Source organism: Cryptosporidium ubiquitum (genome assembly GCF_001865345.1).
Source record: "Cryptosporidium ubiquitum isolate 39726 chromosome Unknown contig_21, whole genome shotgun sequence".
Classification (NCBI taxonomy): domain Eukaryota; phylum Apicomplexa; class Conoidasida; order Eucoccidiorida; family Cryptosporidiidae; genus Cryptosporidium; species Cryptosporidium ubiquitum.
In genome coordinates, this window is record NW_021639833.1 from 25938 (window position 1) to 45498 (window position 19561).

Sequence of the window (19561 nt, forward strand, 5' to 3'; positions counted from 1 at the left end):
ATAACAACTATATTCACTGAAATTCTCAAATAATTAAATAGAGAATTAATTGTAGCTGATTATCTTTATATAACTAATATAATAAATAAATATATTTATATATATACTCAAGTGTTAAGTTATAATATATAAAAGGTAAATGAAAATACACATTGTTGCAATCTATTAAAGATGGCAAGTAAAAAAAGAGAAAGTGAAGAACTCAAAGAGGCCATTACATCTTTGGAACAAAGAGTAGATGTTGCAGAGGTAGTATTTGGTAAAAAGTTGAGTTTAGGTGATTTATATAGTGAAGATGAAATTGAAAAGTATATTTCTGAGAATGTATTAGTTTCACCAGGCTGTGAAAGTTGCATTAGAATGAAGAATAGAGTGATGAGTATTTTGAGTGATTCTGAAAAATCTTTAATGGTTCAGGTATTATGGTCAGATTTAACGAATAACTTTACTTATAAATTTATTCCGAGACTTCTCTCCAAGCCATATAATATGGGGGAATTGGGTTCAAAATTTAACAAGGTAGTTGAGAGACTTATTCTTATGAATATTGAAAAAGAGGACAATATGATAAATTTACCAAAGGAAAAGCGAGGAAGAAGGGACGATTTCAGTAAGACATATATTTTGCCATGCCAACATCCTGGCATCTACTCAACAAATATTCAATGTTTGGCCCCAGTTGGATCTGACCAAACAGGATTAGTTATAATTGATGAGTTAAGCAGACTTTTACATTGCAAGGAACTCATTATCTGCCAAAAGTTTTTAAATAAAAGTCAGTTTCAGATTGGGAATCTGTACAGATACGAGTTAAATTCTTTAATATGGGGGGTAAACGGGACTATATACTATACAGGAGAAGATAATGAAGTAAATTATTTCAGTTCTAATAAAGAGACGCCACCGAGTGCTCATTTTAATATAAAGTATTCACATCCAGAGCTCTATCTGCCTTTATCTAATACTCCACTTACTTTTGTAAAGGAGCCAGGAGAATTAAGAAGAATGATAGACGACATTTTGAATTCAATGGAATCTTACTATAACCAAAGCAAGGATAATGAAGAGAATAATCCTTTTCTTCTTGCTATAGATGTTGAGCACCATTCTAACCAAAGTTATAAAGGGTTTGTTTCACTTATACAATTAAGCACAAGGACCCACGATTACATAATTGACCCTTTTAATCTCTTTAATGAAATTCAGATTCTTAATGAAATAACGGCCAATCCAAGGATTTTAAAGGTCCTTCATGGGTCAGACTATGATATAATTTGGTTACAAAGGGACTTCTCTGTCTATATTGTAAATATGTTTGACACCGGCCAAGCAGCCAGAATTCTTAATACTCCAGGAGGATTCTCACTTAAGAACTTGTTGAGCATATATTGTTCCCTGGACATTGATAAACGTTTCCAATTGGCAGACTGGAGAGAAAGACCTCTCACTAGTGAGCTAATAGAGTATGCAAGGGGTGATACACACTATTTACTTTATGTTTATGATATCATGAAAAATCTTTTGTTATTACATACACATAAGAAGAATGAATTTTCAATCCTAGTTTCTGATGCTTTTTTGGAAGTGAATAATGGATTTATTGTATTAAACCAAAACCATCTAGAAAGGTTTAATTTTGGCGATTTTGTCCAAGAAGGATTAACTAACGGTGAAAGTAAATTGATAAAACTTACAGATTTGGATCCATCAGCACTTCTGACTGTACTTCATAATAGTCGCCAGATTTGTTTAAAAGAATACTTTGAAAAGCCAATAGATATTTGGAATTTTTGCTTTGGAATTAGGACAAAAATGCCAAAGTCTAGTTACAAGACTCCCATAGATAGTGCAATTATCACCTTGATAAGTTATTATTTGTTTATTTGGAGAGAATCTCTTGCAAGGCTATTGGATGTTAGTAACAATTATATTTTAAAAGAGTCAATGATTATTAAAATTTGCCAAAAACAACCAATGAATAGTAACGAGATTCTTGGGTTATATCCAAATATACCAGCTAATATTAAGAGACATTCAGAATATATTTTGAACATTGTAACCACAGTAAAAAATTTTGTTACATCAAAATCCGAAGATGAACTCTTTGATTTTAACTCTTATATTTCTCATATTTACTCAAACATTGCGAATAATGATACTAATTCCAGTGACTCAAACAGGTATCATATCAAAAACAATTATAGGGTTGTTTCTAAGGATGATACGACCGATTCACAAGGTACATCTTGTATTAAGAAAAGTGATTCAGTTGGGATGGATGCCAACACTGATTCTAATAGAGTTTCCTCTTTGAAAAAAGAAGAAATCCCAAAATCTGAAAAGTCATTAAGTGATGTCTCAGCACAAGATACTCCAGTTAGTAGTATAACCAAGAAGAGATCTGTCATTATTAAGAAAAAAACTCCAGACTCAAATGATAGACTTGCCGATAATCTTTTTGGTAACTCTTCTAAAAATTACAAAAAGGAAGTAGATCCGAATGTTTTACCTTCAAATATAAATAAAGAAGAAGTTTCAAGTAGGATCATTCGGGGTATTAATGGTACACTAAATGGAGAAGTACCCAATGATTTTAGAAACATAAAGTTAAAAGACGCAATGGAAAGTAGTTCAACACCGGTTAAAAACTCAGAAAGTCCCAAAGAAGCAAATAGTAAAAAGAAAATAACTTTTGAGGAATACTACTCCGAGAAAACTGAAGAAGACTTATTTGAAGATGATAATTTTACTCCTTTAGTCTCAGTTAGGGATAAATATAGTGAAACTGATGATTACCTTTACAAAAAGCGAAAAACTCGAAAAATTAAAGTTGAAAATGATCAGGAAGTTCAAAATCTTAATCAAAACCCCTCATCCAATATTAAAGAAAGGCCTGAAGGCAATTCTCCTGACCTTTCTAGTATTATCAAAGAAAATGCAGACATTTTACCTGCAAGTTTTGCATGCAAATCTGATTTACCTGGCTTTGTTAAAAATAGTCAGAAAGAGGGAAATGCGAATAAATCAAAAAAATTTATTGAATCAATGAAGACTAAAAAGTGGCATAAGAAGAGGTAGTTATTTTGACTTAAATTCTTGATTCTATTGGGTCCCACTTATAATATTATTCATCCTTTAATACTTTTTTACATGCTTTTGCATTTTGGCGCAAATAGTCTAATAGTATTACTAATTATAAATATTTTAATTATTTCTTGGTATATTTATATTATAGTGAATAATTAGAGATATTTTTAGTGGAAAAGTACTTATTAAAATTGAAAAGTGAAATAAATAGTGGTTTTATAAGCTTGATTAATGTATATATTGGTATTTTTCATGTGGAAAACAGAGATTAGGTCACAAATATATATAGGAATTATAAATTCTAAGATGATAAGCTTAAGTTATAGTAGAATTTTTGAAGAGATTTATTTAGGTTTTTTTCGTAGTTAATAAGTTGCTTTAGATCTTCTATTCTATTTACGTAAGAAGTTTGATCTTGTTTTTCTAAAAGCATTAAAGCATTAATATCAGCTTTTAATTCAGAATTAGTTGTAATAATTTGACATATTTCCTTTTCTAAGGCAAATGATTCTGAAATAACCATGGAAAGATTATCTTCTAGTTCATCAATAATTTGTGAATTTTCTTGTTTTACTATATCATTTTCAAGATTAAGATGGAATAAGATATTCTTAAATGCAGATTCTTTATGTGTCTCAGAAAGTTCCTTTAAAAGCATGAATTCTTTCTTGTAAGGTACATATACGTATTTAGGATCATAAATAGAATTTGAAACGATATTTTCCAGATCTATATTTAAGTTTTTATTATTGGGATCCGAAACCAAATTAAGAATTTCATCATTAATTAACTTAGACATACTTTCCATCTCTTTAATAGTTAAAGACTCATCAAAATTGATAATAACAGGGTCTAAAAGCTTGGTGAAATCTTTTGTCATATTTTGGAATAACTCATCTCCATAAATGTCTGAAATAAACCCTGGTATTTGTTGTGGGTGATTTCTCATATCTTTATAAAATAAGTAAAGCATTTCTTTATTAATAAGATCCGAAATTTGTTTATGATTTGGCTCTTTATTTATGTCATTTTCATGCTGTTCTTGATCCATTCTTGAAAATACATTCTCCTTAAGCAAATATGGTCTCGGCAATCCAAGTTTAATAACTTGAGTTTCCTTTTCCCATTGGAGTCTTTTTCTCTCCTCTTCTTTAATTAGGTTTTCTCGTTGGATATCCATTTGATCTATCTTCTTGTTATTTTCTCTTTCTTTGAATTTTTTTTGCTTGTCTAAAAACTGCTTATTAAGAAATTCCAAATCTACTTCTACTTTGTTTTTTGCAGGAGGAAGATCATAAAGTAGGGATTTTGCTTGCATTTTATACATTTCAAACCTGGCTTTTCTTCCAATTGGATCCATAGAAGAAATACTACCTTGGTCTCCAATTACTGAATTAGAATTTAAGCTAAATCTATCACTCAAAGTTCGATGACCTAATATAGTGGAGATGTTGCTTTTAGAAGAATTTAAATCATTCAAATTCTTGACTCTTTTAGAAATGTAGCTTAAATTCATCTCTCTGTTAAACTTTTCATCTTGTAAATCTCCAATTTCATTACTTGGAATAGTAAATTTATCCATTTCTAATTGATTAAAAGGGCTTGGCTGTGAAATATCCATTAATATGGCTCTGGATTTCTCAATGATTGTACCTTTTTGTGGTTCAATCACTGAGTTAAAAACTTTAGAAGGCATTGAAGTGCTTTCTGAATATTTCAATACTGAATCTGAGTCATTTTCTATCTCAAAATTCATATTTGAAATAATCTTAACGTCATTTAATGTTAGTTGAGGTTTTGGAAGCTCCAATTTTCTTTTCTTTACAACTATTCTGTTTGGTTCCTCAAACTTAAACTCCACGGATTTTTTGTTTTGATTTCCTTTTCCAGATATTTTTGACTTGTCATTCTTGTTTTTTAAATTTTCACTCTTTGACTTAATCTTTAATCCCTCAAGTTCTGCATATGAAACTCTATTTTCAGTTTTTATGGAATCTTTATCCATTTTAAATGCACCTTCTTCTGGTACTTCTTCAAAGGGAATTTCATTTAAGTAATCAACCCCTTTATATTTCTTTTTTCTATATCTCATAATAGAAGCATGAGAAAGCATACCAGCAGCTTTTAGCTCTCTTCTCTTTTGGAGCATAGCAATTCTTCTAGCTTCTTCTAAATACCTCTCTCTAGCCTTTCTCTTTGCTTTTCTGCCATTAGTATTAGCTAGTCTGGCTCTTGCTTCTGCCAACATCTCAACCTCTTCTTCATCCATATCTATAGAATCAGGTTTACTTGGTTTTGTCTCTGGATTTGGATCTATTTCTCCAGGTTTTAATAATCTAGGATCCAGCTCTTTTGGTATTTGTTGTCCTGTTGCTCTATCAAGCAATAGCTCATAGTGCTCCAAGCATTGATGAGCTGTTCTTCCAACTAAAGGTGCTATAGTCCTCCACTGGCAAGGAAAAAGTTTAGCTAAATGTAACAATTTTTCTTCTTCTGCCCTTGACCATTCAGTTTTCTTCACTCTCGGGTCTAGCCATTCATACCATCTAGATTTGCACTGTTTAGCAGATTTCATAATTAGAAGAGAGGCTACTCTTGACCAATTATTGAGGCCATACTTCATTACAGCTGCTTTAAGTATCTCATCCTCGCTGTTTTTCCACAGCCCTCCATTTTGTATCATACTCATCTTTGTAAATTTGGTTTTAATTAATTATTTTTTCACTTCAAAAGCGCTTGCATACAAATATTATCATTAATACAGATGTTTACTTTATTAAGGATTTTGAAATATGTTCATTAGTATCATATAAATAATAATTGATGTTATGAAACAGAAAAACTGTTAAAAAATAATAATATTATTATTATGCCTAATGCTTTTTTTTTTGTTTATTTTTCCCTTAAAATTTTCTCACAAATATTGATTTTTGGCCAAATATGGCGCCAAATACTCTTTAATATAAAGTATTGCTTGTATTGACCAAAACAAATCTTAGAATACAAAAAAAATATTGAATATAATATTTTTGGAAGAAACCAGAAATATAAAAGGACATATAGTACTAAATTTTTGAGAGCTTGCTTATTTTTAGAAGATCATTAATGCAGAATAATGATATCTAATCCATTACTTAATTTAAATTTGTCTAATGATGACATTCAAAAATCGGAAAAAAATAATAAAAGATTGACAAAGAGTCAAAAAAAGGTGATTGCTCGTGAGAACAGAAAATTGAAGTTAAAATCACAACGTGTTGAGGAAAGGAAAAGACAAAGAAGCCAGGCTTCATTACAAAGAAAGGAATTTTTAAATTCCATGACTGAAGATGAAAGACGTTCATATATATTAAGAGAACGTTTTCTAGAAGAGCATAAGAAATTTTTTCTTTCAAAATTTTCTATTTCTCAATTTTCTGATTATAAATTTGAGAAAACAGGTAATCCACATATCTGTTTTAATTTTAGTTTTGAAAACAAAATGACTGAAAAAGAAATGAATTCTTTAATTCGCCAGATCTCGCTTTCTAATAGTTATATGATGAGATCTCTAAAGATTGTTGATACTGAGAACCCCGATTCAGATGCAATGAAAACTTTATTGGAATTAGCTCCTAATTCAGAAACATCAAAGTCATATTATAATAGGTTCAATTGGAAAGGGTGGGTTGATTTTCACATCTCTTCAATTAAATTAGATGATGAATTTCACAAAATAGGTGTCCAAAAGTATTCTATGGATAAATGGTTTATGAAATTTCATGAAAAGCCATTTTGGGAAGTTTTTCCTTTAAGTCAAATAGTAGTCCTTTCTCCTGATTCATCAGAAGAACTCGAAGAATTTGAACCTGATAAAATATATATTATTGGAGGCCTAGTTGACAGAACAGTTACAAAATATGAATCCTTAAATCAAGCTTTAGAAAAGAAATGTATATGCAAGAAACTGCCTATAAAATCGTTAATTAGCGGTAGAGCTAATTGTATCTTAAATGTAAATACAGTAGTTGAAATATTAATTAACAGGTATCACCAAAACGATTGGAAAACTTCCATTTTACAAGCTATTCCTGTTAGGAAAGCTCAAAATCATAGTAGAAGAGCCATTAAAAAACAGAAACTCACAAGTTCATCATCTAATTGAAATATATACTAGTTTAATCGTACACTCATTTATAGTTATAATATTTTTATTTACTTATTTTGACAATTAGTTCAAATATTTAATCGATTTCACTTAATTTTTTTTTTCTAATTTATTCTTTTTATCCACATAAACCAAATATTTTAATTTAGTTGCACACAAACGTAGTGAGTGTAATCAATACGATTTATTACTATGAAAAGAGAAAGATGAGTATATAGGATTTCAAATAGATTCGTAATTAAATTTTGTTGTGCTTCTTCTTTGAAAAACAAGTAAAATGTAACTAAAATATATAATTTTTATACTAAAATATTTAATAATGCATTTGACTATAGACAGGCGGGACGTATACTAGTAAATAAATTAAATAATAAAGGATCTTAAAGTAAAAATAAGACTATATGATAAAATAATATAGATCATTAAAAGGTAAGTATAAGAGAATATAGAATAGATACTTATAAAAGAAATCCTATTGAATGTATTGGATGGGATGTTTTTTAAAGAAATAGACCCGAATTAATTTTGTGGAAAGTATTGAACATTTAATTATACTTTTATAGTAGATCATTTAAAGAAGTGGGGAGATTCAATTCAAAAAAAACAGAGAAATATTACTAATCACATGATTATAGATTGCTCTATTTAAGTATTTCACAGTATAATAAGTGAATTGAATTAATTTATATTATATTCAAATATTGTATATATAATATAAATAGTTTACTAGACCAAATAAATAAGGATGATGTGGGGTCATCAGCAGGCATATAATGTTATTGTGGAAATACTGGAGGTTCAAAATTTGGTTTGGCCAATAGATATTGCTTTAACAGATAAGAAAGGGAAGATTGATGCAAAACTACCAAATCCACTAGTAGAGGTAACAATAAAAAATGAGAGTTACTACACAGATTCTAAAGAAGCAACATCATCATGTGCATTCAATCAAACCTTTTACTTTCAAAATATGATGTTGGATTCTTCAGAATTTCAGAGATCAACTGTGGAAATTAGAGTTCTGAATCAGGGTTTTTTCAAGCAGGAATTGATTGGAATGTATACTGGCTCTTTTGAAAAAATATATAGCCTTCCAAATCACAGATTATTGAAAACTTTGGTTCCAATAACAATACCTGAAAGGCCATCAATACCTTTGGGATACATTCGATTATCAATTTATGTTTTAGGAGAAAATGATTTAGTAGCTCCAGAAGACTCTTTTGGTTATAATGATGATTCAGTTGGTAATATACTGGCAGTATCTTCTCATTCTGTTCCTGCTCCTGAATTAGCAATAACTTATTATCATTTGAATTTTAATGTTCATTTAGCAAGAGATGTTTTACTTCCAGATTATGCAGATTTGTCACACCAAGAAGCTGATGGTTATTTACCGAGTCCATTTGTAAGGATAGTGGCTTTAGATAATGCTTTAGAAACAGAAATCATTAGATCATCTCCATCACCTGTATGGAATGAAACTTTGAAGTTCCCTGTTGGGATTCCATGTCTGGATGATAGAATTGTACTCGAGTTATGGGATGCTCATGGCGGAGGAGATGGACCAAGATTAGTAGCTCAAACAAAGTTAAGTTTACAAGATATTTTACAATCAGAGCTGGGTCCAACTTGGTTGCATTTCTATGGACAAACAACTGGATTGAGAGGTAGTGCAATTGATATCAAAACTGTGGCTTTAAATTCATTTAACTCTCAGAATAATGGCGATCAAAGCCAATTAAGAATTCTTCCTGCTACAATACGGAGTTCAGGATTTGGAGTCCTGGGAATGTTTGATACAAAAAATGTCACGTCTTTTCCATGTGTTGCTTATTTGGGTCGTTTATTGGTTTCAGCAAGTCTTACAAGAATACCAAACCCAACTCCTATAAAAACTTCTGCCCAACCTGTTGAAATCCCAAAAACTGATCCATATTTATTTTGGGCTGATATCTATGAAGTAAGTGGATTGGGGCTACCTTCTGAAGTATATATTGAATTAAGTGTGGGATCATGGAGTTATTGGGTGATTCCTAACTTCCAGAAAAAGATTTCTGATTCATTTCCCTTCTGTGATAAACTTGGAAGAGTTCCTGATCAGAATTTTGCTTTACCAGAAATAGATATGAGCTCAGATTTGTTAATTAGAATATATACAAAGGATGAATCGTATAATAGACCTTTGTTTCATTCTTATATTCGAATTTCTGCCAATGAAATGCTTAGATATTCTTCTGATAGGCCAAGATGGTATCCATTATTATCAGCAGCTCATTATGGTGTTATGGTAGGCCAAGATATACCTTATGATGAAGCAGCAGCTTTGTCCCATATTAAACATTATGGGATGTTATTAGGATCTTTTATACTTAGAAAAAATGATCCGGAAAAACAATTTGAATATTTTATTCCATCATTATCTAATATTAAAAGACCTCCAAGAATTAATTATAACTTATGCAGATGGATTTGTAGAGCATATATTTTTCAAGCTATAAGACTTCCTGTTGTTGAATCTACCTTACCAGATTCCTTAGTTATGGTTACTCTTGGAGGTGGTACAGTTTTAACAGAAATTATCCCAAAGACAGTAAATCCAGATTGGCATGAAGCTTTGGTTTTTGATGCTGCACTTCCTGATGATCTTTCAATTGCACAATGGTTAAATATTGCAGTCTTACATGAGGACATTGTTTTGGGATCTGTAGCTATTTCTCCTCTATATATTGGATTTATGAAAAAAAGTAGACCAGAATGGTTTATTTTACAGACTCCAAGAACACCAGAATGCAAGGCAAGAATATTATGTGCTTTTGAGCTTGTTAAAATAGGGGATATGACTGGTAATGTTTTATTTTCTTCAATATCTAATCAATTAGAGTTAAAGAATGGTGAAAATGATCCAAACTTTGATCTAATTAATAACTATAAGGCTTGGTCAATTCCAGATGTAACCCCAAAATATGTTCCTTGTGATGTACATCTTTTTCTTATAGGAATAAGATTAAGAAATCAAAATGATTCAAATAATAACTCAATATTTTCCTTATCATCAACATCAAAGCCAATAATTCAGTTTGAATTTGGTAGGGATCCAGAAAAACCTGAAAATAGATTATGGGTTCAACAAGCTACACAACCAATACTTGGTGGTGATTCTGGGAATTATAATTATTTAAAAAGTTTATGTTTGAAATGCCACATACCAGCTTCTCCAGTATTTCAAACTTATATAGAAATCCGAGTTTTAGAGCCAGTAAATGTATTTGGTACTAAATGTAGAGAATTTGGTACATCTTATTTACATTTAAATCATCATCTTCCATGGATTGAAGAATATCACCAAAGATCATTGAAAACAGAATTTCAATATTTACCTCCAAAACTGGTAAATAAAAAATGGTTGAGTTCTGGTAGAAAATTTTTAAGTAAATATTATAGAGGACCATGGAAATTATGGAAAAATAAACCTAGAGAAATATTATCTCCAAAAATAAGTATTAGAGGAGCTAATTCAATATCATCTATGATAAAAACTTCTTCAAGATCATCATTAATATCATTACCAAGTGGTGAGATTATTGAAAATGTTTCAATTAATGATGATTGTTATGATTTTGATAATTTACGTAGAGAAATGGGTGATTTAAATGAAATTAATTCAAGTGAAGGATTAAAAAGAAATGAAGGAGGAATTTATGGTGAGGATGAAGATAATATTATTAATGATGATGAATTATATTGTGGGAAAGAATTAAGTAACCAAAAATTTAAACAAATTAATAATGAAAAAAATACTAATGATCATTTTGATGATTTCTTTGATATATTTTATGATCAATCATCTTCGGTACTTGCAGATACCGGTCAATTTACTAATTCCAATAATGGTTTACTAATTCCAACAGATAATAAATTTGATTTGGGTATACCTAATATATTACAAGACTTATTATTTGGTAATAATATTAATAATCAAGAATCAAAACAAGGTAATAGTAATACAATTAATAATTCTGATAACTTGGATCAATTAAAAGAATATAAACCTTTTGATTTTATTAATTCTCCAGAAACATTATCAAATTATCTTCATATAGGAGAAGAAGAATCATTTATAATTGACCCAACATTAAATATTCCAATACATGATTTAGAAGCATTAAATTCTTGTATATCATCAATGGAAGCTTATATTAAGCCTTTGAAAAATAATCAAAAGAATATGAAAGATGATGGAAATATAGAAAATATTAATCCATATTTAAACATGGCAAAAAGTATTAATTGGGGAATAAAATCTCAATTATATGATTACTCAAATACAAAAAGAACACATGGTACAAATAAAGAACAGTTAGATTTATATTTTACTTATGGATTAAGAAAAAGTTCAATTAATTATAATATGATTGGAATAGAAGAAAATGATGATTTTAATGATTTATATGAGTTAGATGATGATGAAAATGATTATCAGGATGAATTAAATCATGATTATGAGACAGAATTAGATATGGATGAACTTCCATATGATTCTGTACCAATAATATCAGCTAATAGAACTGGTGAAGCAGAAGTAGTTGGATTTATTAAGATATATTGTAAAATATTATCAAAATTTTCACTAAATATTAACAAAAATAAGAAATTATTAAATGAAAGTAATGTTGATGTTAATAGTTTAAATAATACTGAGAATGATAAAGTAAATATTCAAACACCAATACCAAAGTTATTACCATTATCTTCAAGAGAACTAAAAGAGTATAATGAAAGAAGAGCAAGTATAGAACAATATAATCAAAATCAAATAGAATCAAGATTGGATAATGATCATTCTAAAACTAATAAAAACTATTCTGATATTAATTCTAATTCTTCTAATTCTAATAATACAAGAGGAAATAATTTATTATCACTTTTAACAGATTCACAATACACTGATAATAATTCTTCAAGATTATCATCATTATCAATCTCACAATCATCATCATCATCTTTTATGACTAAATTACATAATAGAAGATTTTCATTATCATCATTTGATGGAAGAGATAGTATTACATATATAAGTAGAAGTAATAGTTTAAATGGTGATAATAATCATAATATAAATAATGAAAATAATTATTATATGATGAATAATGATAATGGTTCAATTAGTTCAGAAATGAGTAATAATAGTTATATTTATGATCCAATATTGGAAAAATTAAAACGTCAAATATTAGAAATACCACGTTTTAAAGTACGTGTATATATATTAACAGGACATGGGTTTGTACCACCAAAACAAAATTTTAGAAATGCATTAATTTCATTAGGTGGAATTGGTGGAAGTTCTGGAGGTAGTAATGAAGCTAATTGGTATATAAATGTTAAAACAGGTTCGAATACAGGTAATAATATTTTTGATGGAGGAGAAGGAGGAAATAGTAATATTAGTGGAGGAATGATTAGAAATGATATAATATTATCAAAAGGAATGTTTGAAATAAATGATTCAGAAAGTATATCAAAAGGTTTTTCACCAGATTTCTACAAATCTTATGAGTTAGATGCAATATTACCATTAAATGCTTTATTGACAATAACTATATTTCATAAGAATAATAATAATAATTTAACAACATTATATGGTAGAACATATATAGACATTGAGGATCGTTTCTTTCATCCAGTTTATCAAAAAATGATATTAAATTTGGATTCATTACAACCAATAGAGATTAGACAATTATATGGAGTTGGAAGTAATTCAAATGAAAATAATTTAATGCAAAATTCAGTAGGAAGTTTAAGATGTTGGATTCAAGTATTACCTCCAGAAATAGCAATAATAAGACCAATTTATCCATTAAATCCTCCAACAGTAGAAATATGTCAGGTTAGGGTGGTAATATATAGACTAAGAAATATACCAGTTTCAAAATTGGTGAATAATACAGGTATGTCAGGTATATTAGCATTTGGTGAGCCATCAATATCATTAATGGTAAAAGGATTAATGTCACCTAATAATAATACAAAATTAGAACAAGATACGGATACACATTGGAATAGTAGTGATGGTACAGCAATATTTAATTGGAGATTTGTTTTTAATATACCAGTTCCATGCCATTTTCCGATATTACGTTTACAAGTATGGAATAGAGGATTATTAGTATTTGGAGATGCAATATCAGAATGTTCATTTGATTTATCAAGTTATTTATTAAGATCTAGAAAACTAAATAGTAAAGTGAATATTAATAGAACTTTAATAAATATGTCTCATCCAGCTAGGCCAAATGAGAAAAGAGGAGAAATGGAAATTGAAATATCAATATTACCTTTATCATTAGCTGAATCATCACCAGTTGGAATAGGTAGAGAAGAGCCAAATAAAGATCCATATTTACCAGATGTAACAGATCATAGGAATTATATAACAACGAGTGCATTTGGAAAGGGATTCTTTTCAGCTACTTCAAATGTGAAATGGGGAGCAAAGCTAATGACTTGGTTAATTACAGCAGTAGTAATAATAACAATATTATCATTATTGATAAAACTATTTAAATAGTAATTAATCAAAATATAAGCAAGAGTATATACATTTATAAAATATAATATAATAATATAGTTATTTAAAATTGATTACTAGTTAATAAAAGAGAAAGGATTTCTATCAATAAAATCTTTTTTATTATTTTGATTTGGATTATTGTTTTGCTTGTATTTATATTGGATACCATCATTTGGATGAAAGAAATGGTGGTTATTATTAGAGTTACTAGTTGGTTTTTTGGTAAATGAGTTTTGATTTGATGTATTATTATTATTATCATTGTTATTGTTATTATAGTAGAGATTATATAGTGATTGATTAACCCAAATACGATCAATATATTTATTTTTAATAAATTCCTTGAGGACTAGGTGGTTATTAGAATTTGGTGGAGGTTTTAAGGAGGTAATATTTCCATTTTCGAGAAATGTTAAGTAATCCTTCTGTAATAAATTATAGAAAAGAAAAAAAAAAAAAATTATTGTAGATAATTTGTAAGTATTAGATAAATTAATATAATAAGCTTACTTTGTTTCCATGATTACATATAAATTTTATTTCATCAAGTGTCCACTTAGATAGGGATATTCCTTTAACTTTATGATTAAATTCTCGGCTGAGTAAAGAAGTTAAAAATTTAAAAGTCAGAATCAATATTAAAAAAAAAATAACTTACTGAATGCCAGAACATATTGAGCATACAAATGTTCCAAAATCAATACAAACATAGTTGGGTCCAATCTCATTACAATTAGCACATCTTCTATTTTCAATACAACTCTTTTGAAAAGACCTCAATCTTTCAAGTAATTTAGTTTCATCCAATATACAACTCATAAAAACGGTAGCATTAAACTAATAATAATTATTGGAATTTATGATTTTTTAATTAATAAAAATATTTGAATTAGAAAGAAGAGAAAAATGAGTGGGATGTATGTATATATATATTTATATTGGGCTTAAATAAGATTTTTAAAAATTCTTAAAAAAAATGAATATTTTCTTTATGAGCCAACTTAAATAGATTTCTATTCCATAAAATTCAATGATATACTGATATTTAGTTTTCTTAATTCTATTTTCTTTAGTTTTTTTTTTTTTTAGTTTTTTTTTGTTTACATGTAATTAATATAAATAATTACATGCTTAAAGGCTGGCGGGAGAATTTGCCGCCAAAACTTCAAGAAACTATGTAATAAAGTAAAAAGTAAGGTTGAAGGAGGAATAAGGAAACAATAGAAAAAAAGAATAGGAAATATTATTAAGAAAAAGATTTGGGAAAAGGATTGTATTGACTGGATTATAGTATTAGGAAAAGGCCACTTTGATTTTTTTTCATTATTTTTAATTATTATTGATTTAATTTGCAGGTTACTGGAGTAAAATTAAGGTATAAAGAAATAGTGGTGAAGAATAAAATTCTGGTTCAAAATAATTTTAGTTGGCTTAATAATTTTATTTTTAAACATAATTGGATGCTCTTGAATGTTATGTAAATAGTATTATTTCAAGTAAAAAGGTGGATGTAATATGAATGTATTAGATGTGGGAAAGTATAAAGGGAAAACGTTTGAGTATATAGAAAGGAACGATCCTGGATATTCAAAATGGGTTCTTAGTTTAGAATCTCCAACAAATAGAACATTAGAAGCATTTTCAAAGTATTTGAGAAACAAGTCACCAAACGGGAATATAAAAAATGATTTAGGGGGGTTCTCTGCTAAGCATAATTCTGGAGAATACACTATAATTAATAAATCAAAGACAGGGAATAGCTATTCCTATTTGGAGTTAAGCAAAGAAGGGGTGCCAAACCTAGTTATTGATTGTAAAAGTGAAAATGGTAATTTCAAGAACCAGAGCATATCAGGAGAATGTGTAGCAGTGGTAAAGAATTTGAAGATGGATATGATCAAAAACAAGGAATTAAAAGCTGGAGATATTGAGGAAAGCTTGGAAGCAATTTATTCGAAATCTGATGTAATACAAAATAATAATAATAATGAATTAAATAGTATTTTATTGGATAACCAAGATGATTTGGAAGATATTTTACAAAAATGTGATAAAGAACTTGAAATTCTAGTTCAAAATACTACAGTTATAGCAAATGGATTGAATACTATTTTGTCTTGTGCAAAAATGAGATTAGACTGTGGTGTTGTATTTTCATTAGTTAGCCCTACTATGTTTAGAATATCATCAGAAAAGAATAATAAATCCCAGCTTTCTCTTCCAAAGATGCTTGGAGATTACTTGAAAGAATATAAGTTAAGAGAGAATATTGTATCAAAAAAGATGAGGACATTACATACTGGAATGCAGGGAATAGATTTAAAACCATATAGTAGTTCATTTATATTTCCAGGTATATATTATGATAAATTGATCAAAAGCATTTCAGATAGATTTGAATGCCAGATAATTCCGATACCTGAATTTATTTTAGATAGATTTCCAGATTTCAAAAAATATGAGATTGAAGATTTTGATGCTGATTTTGAGAAAATATCTAATTTAACTCCTAAATACAATCCAGAAACAGTAGATTTACCAGATTGTAATTTATGTAAAGGATGTATTTACGATAATGTATGTTATAATTCATTAAATCATTTGAAATGTAATTATCCAGAATTATTCAATTCATTGAGACCATTTCAGAAAGTGGGAATTTTAGTGGGTTTGAAGAAACATGGAAGAATACTAATAGGAGATGAAATGGGTTTAGGAAAAACTCTACAAGCTTTGTCTATAATAACATACTTTAGACAGGAGTGGCCTGTATTAGTAATTTGTCCTTCTTCAATTAGATTTCAATGGTATCAACAAGCTTTAGATTGGTTATCACCAGAAATAAATAAGTCAAATATAACATTAATTCGTACAAGTAATGATACATATAGTAGAAAATCAAATATAATAATAATTTCTTATGACTTAATAACTCGGAATGAACACTTTAGATCATTTTTTGGTAGTGATTTCCAAATAGTAATTGCGGATGAATCTCATTTTCTCAAGAATTCCACAGCAAAAAGAACTCAAATGATTGTTCCTTTACTTCATAAAGCAAGAAGAACTATTCTTCTGAGTGGAACTCCTGCATTAAATAATCCAACAGAACTTTATGAACAAATAAATGCAATAGTAAAACCAAATCCTCAATTTTACTCAAATAAAAGAACAGAAAAAAAGAACAAAACAAAAAGTACTAAGGATGAGTTAGATACTAAAAAGAAAAAAAAGTCCAGAATAAAAAAACTAAGTTTAGACTCAAATTCAGAAATGGATTCAGAAAATTCGGATGATATCAGTCTATTTAAAGCTTTTAATGGAAAAAGAATGATAAAAAACAATCAAGATATTCAAAGACAGGCGAATGTGGTTTCTCCAAAATTTCCAAGTTATTTAGACTTTGCTCAAAGATATAGTGATATTAGAACAAACAAATTTAGTCACAGAAAGGAATTCTATGGTAGTAGAAATACAGAGGAATTACATTTATTTATAAGAGAATCAGTAATGATAAGGCGTTTAAAAAAACAAGTTTTACATGAACTTCCTCCTAAACAAAGGAGCAAGATTCCATTGGAAATTAGAGATAAAGCAGGAATTAAAAAAATTCAAGAACTTCTTGCAGATCCCAATTGTCAAATGGACTGTTCCAGTTTTGATGAAAATGATTCTTCTATGTGTAATCTTCATAAACTTACTTGCGAAATTAAAATTAACCCTGTTCAAGAATATATTGAATATTTACTGGAATATAACGATGATAAATACGTAATATTTGGTCATCATCACGTAATGCTGGATGCTATTGAATCAGTACTTTTGAAAAAAAGAAAAACTGGGGCATGCAATTCAGGCGGGCCATTTTTATTTATTAGAATAGATGGTAAGACCCCAGGTAATAAGAGAGAAGATTATGTAAGGGAATTTCAAAATAATGAGAATTGTAAAGTTGCTTTGCTTTCTATTACAGCTTGTGGTCAAGGTTTAAATTTAACAAGTGCAGGCACTGTAATATTTGCTGAATTATATTGGGTACCAGGCACAATGTTACAAGCTGAAGATAGATGTCACAGGATGGGTACACAATATTCGTGTATTAATATTCACTATCTCATAGCTGAAGAGACTTTGGATGACAAGATGTGGGGAACATTATGTAGAAAACAGAAGATTATGGCATCAACACTAGATGGAATAGATCAAAGAAAGAATGATATTCAACATTTTCATTTTAAGCAAGGACTTAAATAAATTATATATAATGGAGATTATTTTCAATTAAAAACTAAGAATAATAAATTTATTTTCTTTGCTAGATCTGTCTTATTTTGCGAATGGTAAAAATAAGAGCTAATACAAAGAATCATTATCTCGTATTTACTATTTACATAATATTCTAGGTAATTATTACTAAAATATACCAAATTTTCTTTTTTTTTTTTACAAATTTCTTTTTCTTTTCGAATAAATATGTATAGATAAAAACTTCTCATGAATTACTGGTAAAATCTCTGTTCATTGTTATTTTTACTTTGTTTAATTTACATTTAATTTGAGATAAATTTAGTTAGAGAAATGTCACATTAAGAACAATTATTAAAATTGTGATTTGGCGGGAAAGTGTGTGGATGATAAGCTGGCCATTAGTAATAAAGAATTGTAAGGTATTAATAAGAAAAATAATGAAGAAAAATAATATTGATAATAATAATACTAATAATAATAAAAACCAATAATAAAAAAATATTTGCGTAGAACAGTAAGTAAGGATGAATTAAGTGAAAAAGTCAAAAAAAAAAAAAAAAAAAAATCAATCAGCTCTGTTCTTTCTTCTTCTCATATTATTAGATGATACCTTATTGTCTTCATCGTTTATAGTGGTTTCTTTGTTTTTTTTAGAATCATCAGAGTTGTTATCTGAACTTGATGATTGACTTGATTTTAAAGATTTTAACTTTTCTTCTCTTTCTCTTTTTCTCATTGATGAAATTACATAAAACGCTCCGACAATAGTTAAAACAGTGACGATGTACATTGAATAAGTAGTAAAGTCATCCATCTCTTCTGGTCTATAAAAATAAGCTTTCCATAGAGCTGCAGAAGTTGCTGCTCCAATTGCTACCATACTTACATATTGGATATCGTCAGATTCGGTTGAGGAAATAGGATCAGCATCAATCATACCATACAAATTCCATATATCAGCAGTTCTAGTACTATTTGTTGTTTGAACAGTACTTTCCTCAATTTCCTTTACTTGGATTTTTTCATTATCATCATTATTTTTGGAATTAGTCATTCTTTGAAATTTAAAATGTATTTAACTTGGACTCAAACTACAACAAGATCAATTAAAGAAACTTTAGAAGATAATATTTATTTTATATCAAGAAAAATCAAATATAAAATAAATCTAGAAATAGTGTTTAAATTTTACAAATAATAAAAATAATTTTTTATTTAGCATTCTCTTCTTTGTCTACTAAAATATATTATCCAATTCAAGTTTTGACATTTTACCGCTAAAACCACTCTTGTTATTTTTCATAATTCTGTAATGGTTAATATAAATAAATTGGCGCTATAATAATACATGCAACAATCAAAATAAACTTATTGGCGCTTCAATTTGCACGTCAAATTTGGCGCCAACTTTGTGAATTTTAACTAATTAAAATTTTGAATTACAGGAGGAAAAATAAAAAGAAACAGACTAATTCTTTTTTCCTTAATTTTCACTCATTAAA

At 28.4% G+C, this 19561-nt stretch overlaps 7 protein-coding genes across 7 annotated transcripts; 4 read left to right on the top strand and 3 right to left on the bottom strand.

Moving 5' to 3' along the window:
- Positions 1-171: 171 nt before the first annotated feature.
- cubi_01703 (exosome 3-5 exoribonuclease subunit) lies at positions 172-3078 on the top strand (the record flags this gene model as incomplete). Its single annotated transcript, XM_029018715.1, has 1 exon — positions 172-3078. The coding sequence occupies one exon, from the start codon at positions 172-174 to the stop codon at positions 3076-3078; it is 2907 nt and encodes a 968-aa protein (XP_028873099.1).
- Positions 3079-3388: 310 nt separating this feature from the next.
- Positions 3389-5776, bottom strand: cubi_01704 (uncharacterized protein; the record flags this gene model as incomplete). The annotated part of the gene is made up of 1 exon (XM_029018716.1): positions 3389-5776. One exon carries the CDS (start codon positions 5774-5776, stop codon positions 3389-3391), a length of 2388 nt encoding a protein of 795 aa, XP_028873100.1.
- Positions 5777-6202: 426 nt separating this feature from the next.
- cubi_01705 (uncharacterized protein) lies at positions 6203-7231 on the top strand (the record flags this gene model as incomplete). The annotated part of the gene is made up of 1 exon (XM_029018717.1): positions 6203-7231. The coding sequence occupies one exon, from the start codon at positions 6203-6205 to the stop codon at positions 7229-7231; it is 1029 nt and encodes a 342-aa protein (XP_028873101.1).
- Positions 7232-7979: 748 nt separating this feature from the next.
- Positions 7980-13808, top strand: cubi_01706 (ferlin like type II membrane associated protein; the record flags this gene model as incomplete). The annotated part of the gene is made up of 1 exon (XM_029018718.1): positions 7980-13808. The coding sequence occupies one exon, from the start codon at positions 7980-7982 to the stop codon at positions 13806-13808; it is 5829 nt and encodes a 1942-aa protein (XP_028873102.1).
- Positions 13809-13885: 77 nt separating this feature from the next.
- Positions 13886-14630, bottom strand: cubi_01707 (ARF GTPase activating protein; the record flags this gene model as incomplete). Its single annotated transcript, XM_029018719.1, has 3 exons — positions 13886-14236; positions 14322-14409; positions 14470-14630. 3 exons carry the CDS (start codon positions 14628-14630, stop codon positions 13886-13888), a joined length of 600 nt encoding a protein of 199 aa, XP_028873103.1.
- Positions 14631-15326: 696 nt separating this feature from the next.
- Positions 15327-18065, top strand: cubi_01708 (harp like SWI SNF ATPase; the record flags this gene model as incomplete). Its single annotated transcript, XM_029018720.1, has 1 exon — positions 15327-18065. One exon carries the CDS (start codon positions 15327-15329, stop codon positions 18063-18065), a length of 2739 nt encoding a protein of 912 aa, XP_028873104.1.
- A 559-nt stretch (positions 18066-18624) lies between these two features.
- cubi_01709 (uncharacterized protein) lies at positions 18625-19113 on the bottom strand (the record flags this gene model as incomplete). The annotated part of the gene is made up of 1 exon (XM_029018721.1): positions 18625-19113. One exon carries the CDS (start codon positions 19111-19113, stop codon positions 18625-18627), a length of 489 nt encoding a protein of 162 aa, XP_028873105.1.
- Between the last annotated feature and the right edge of the window lie 448 nt (positions 19114-19561).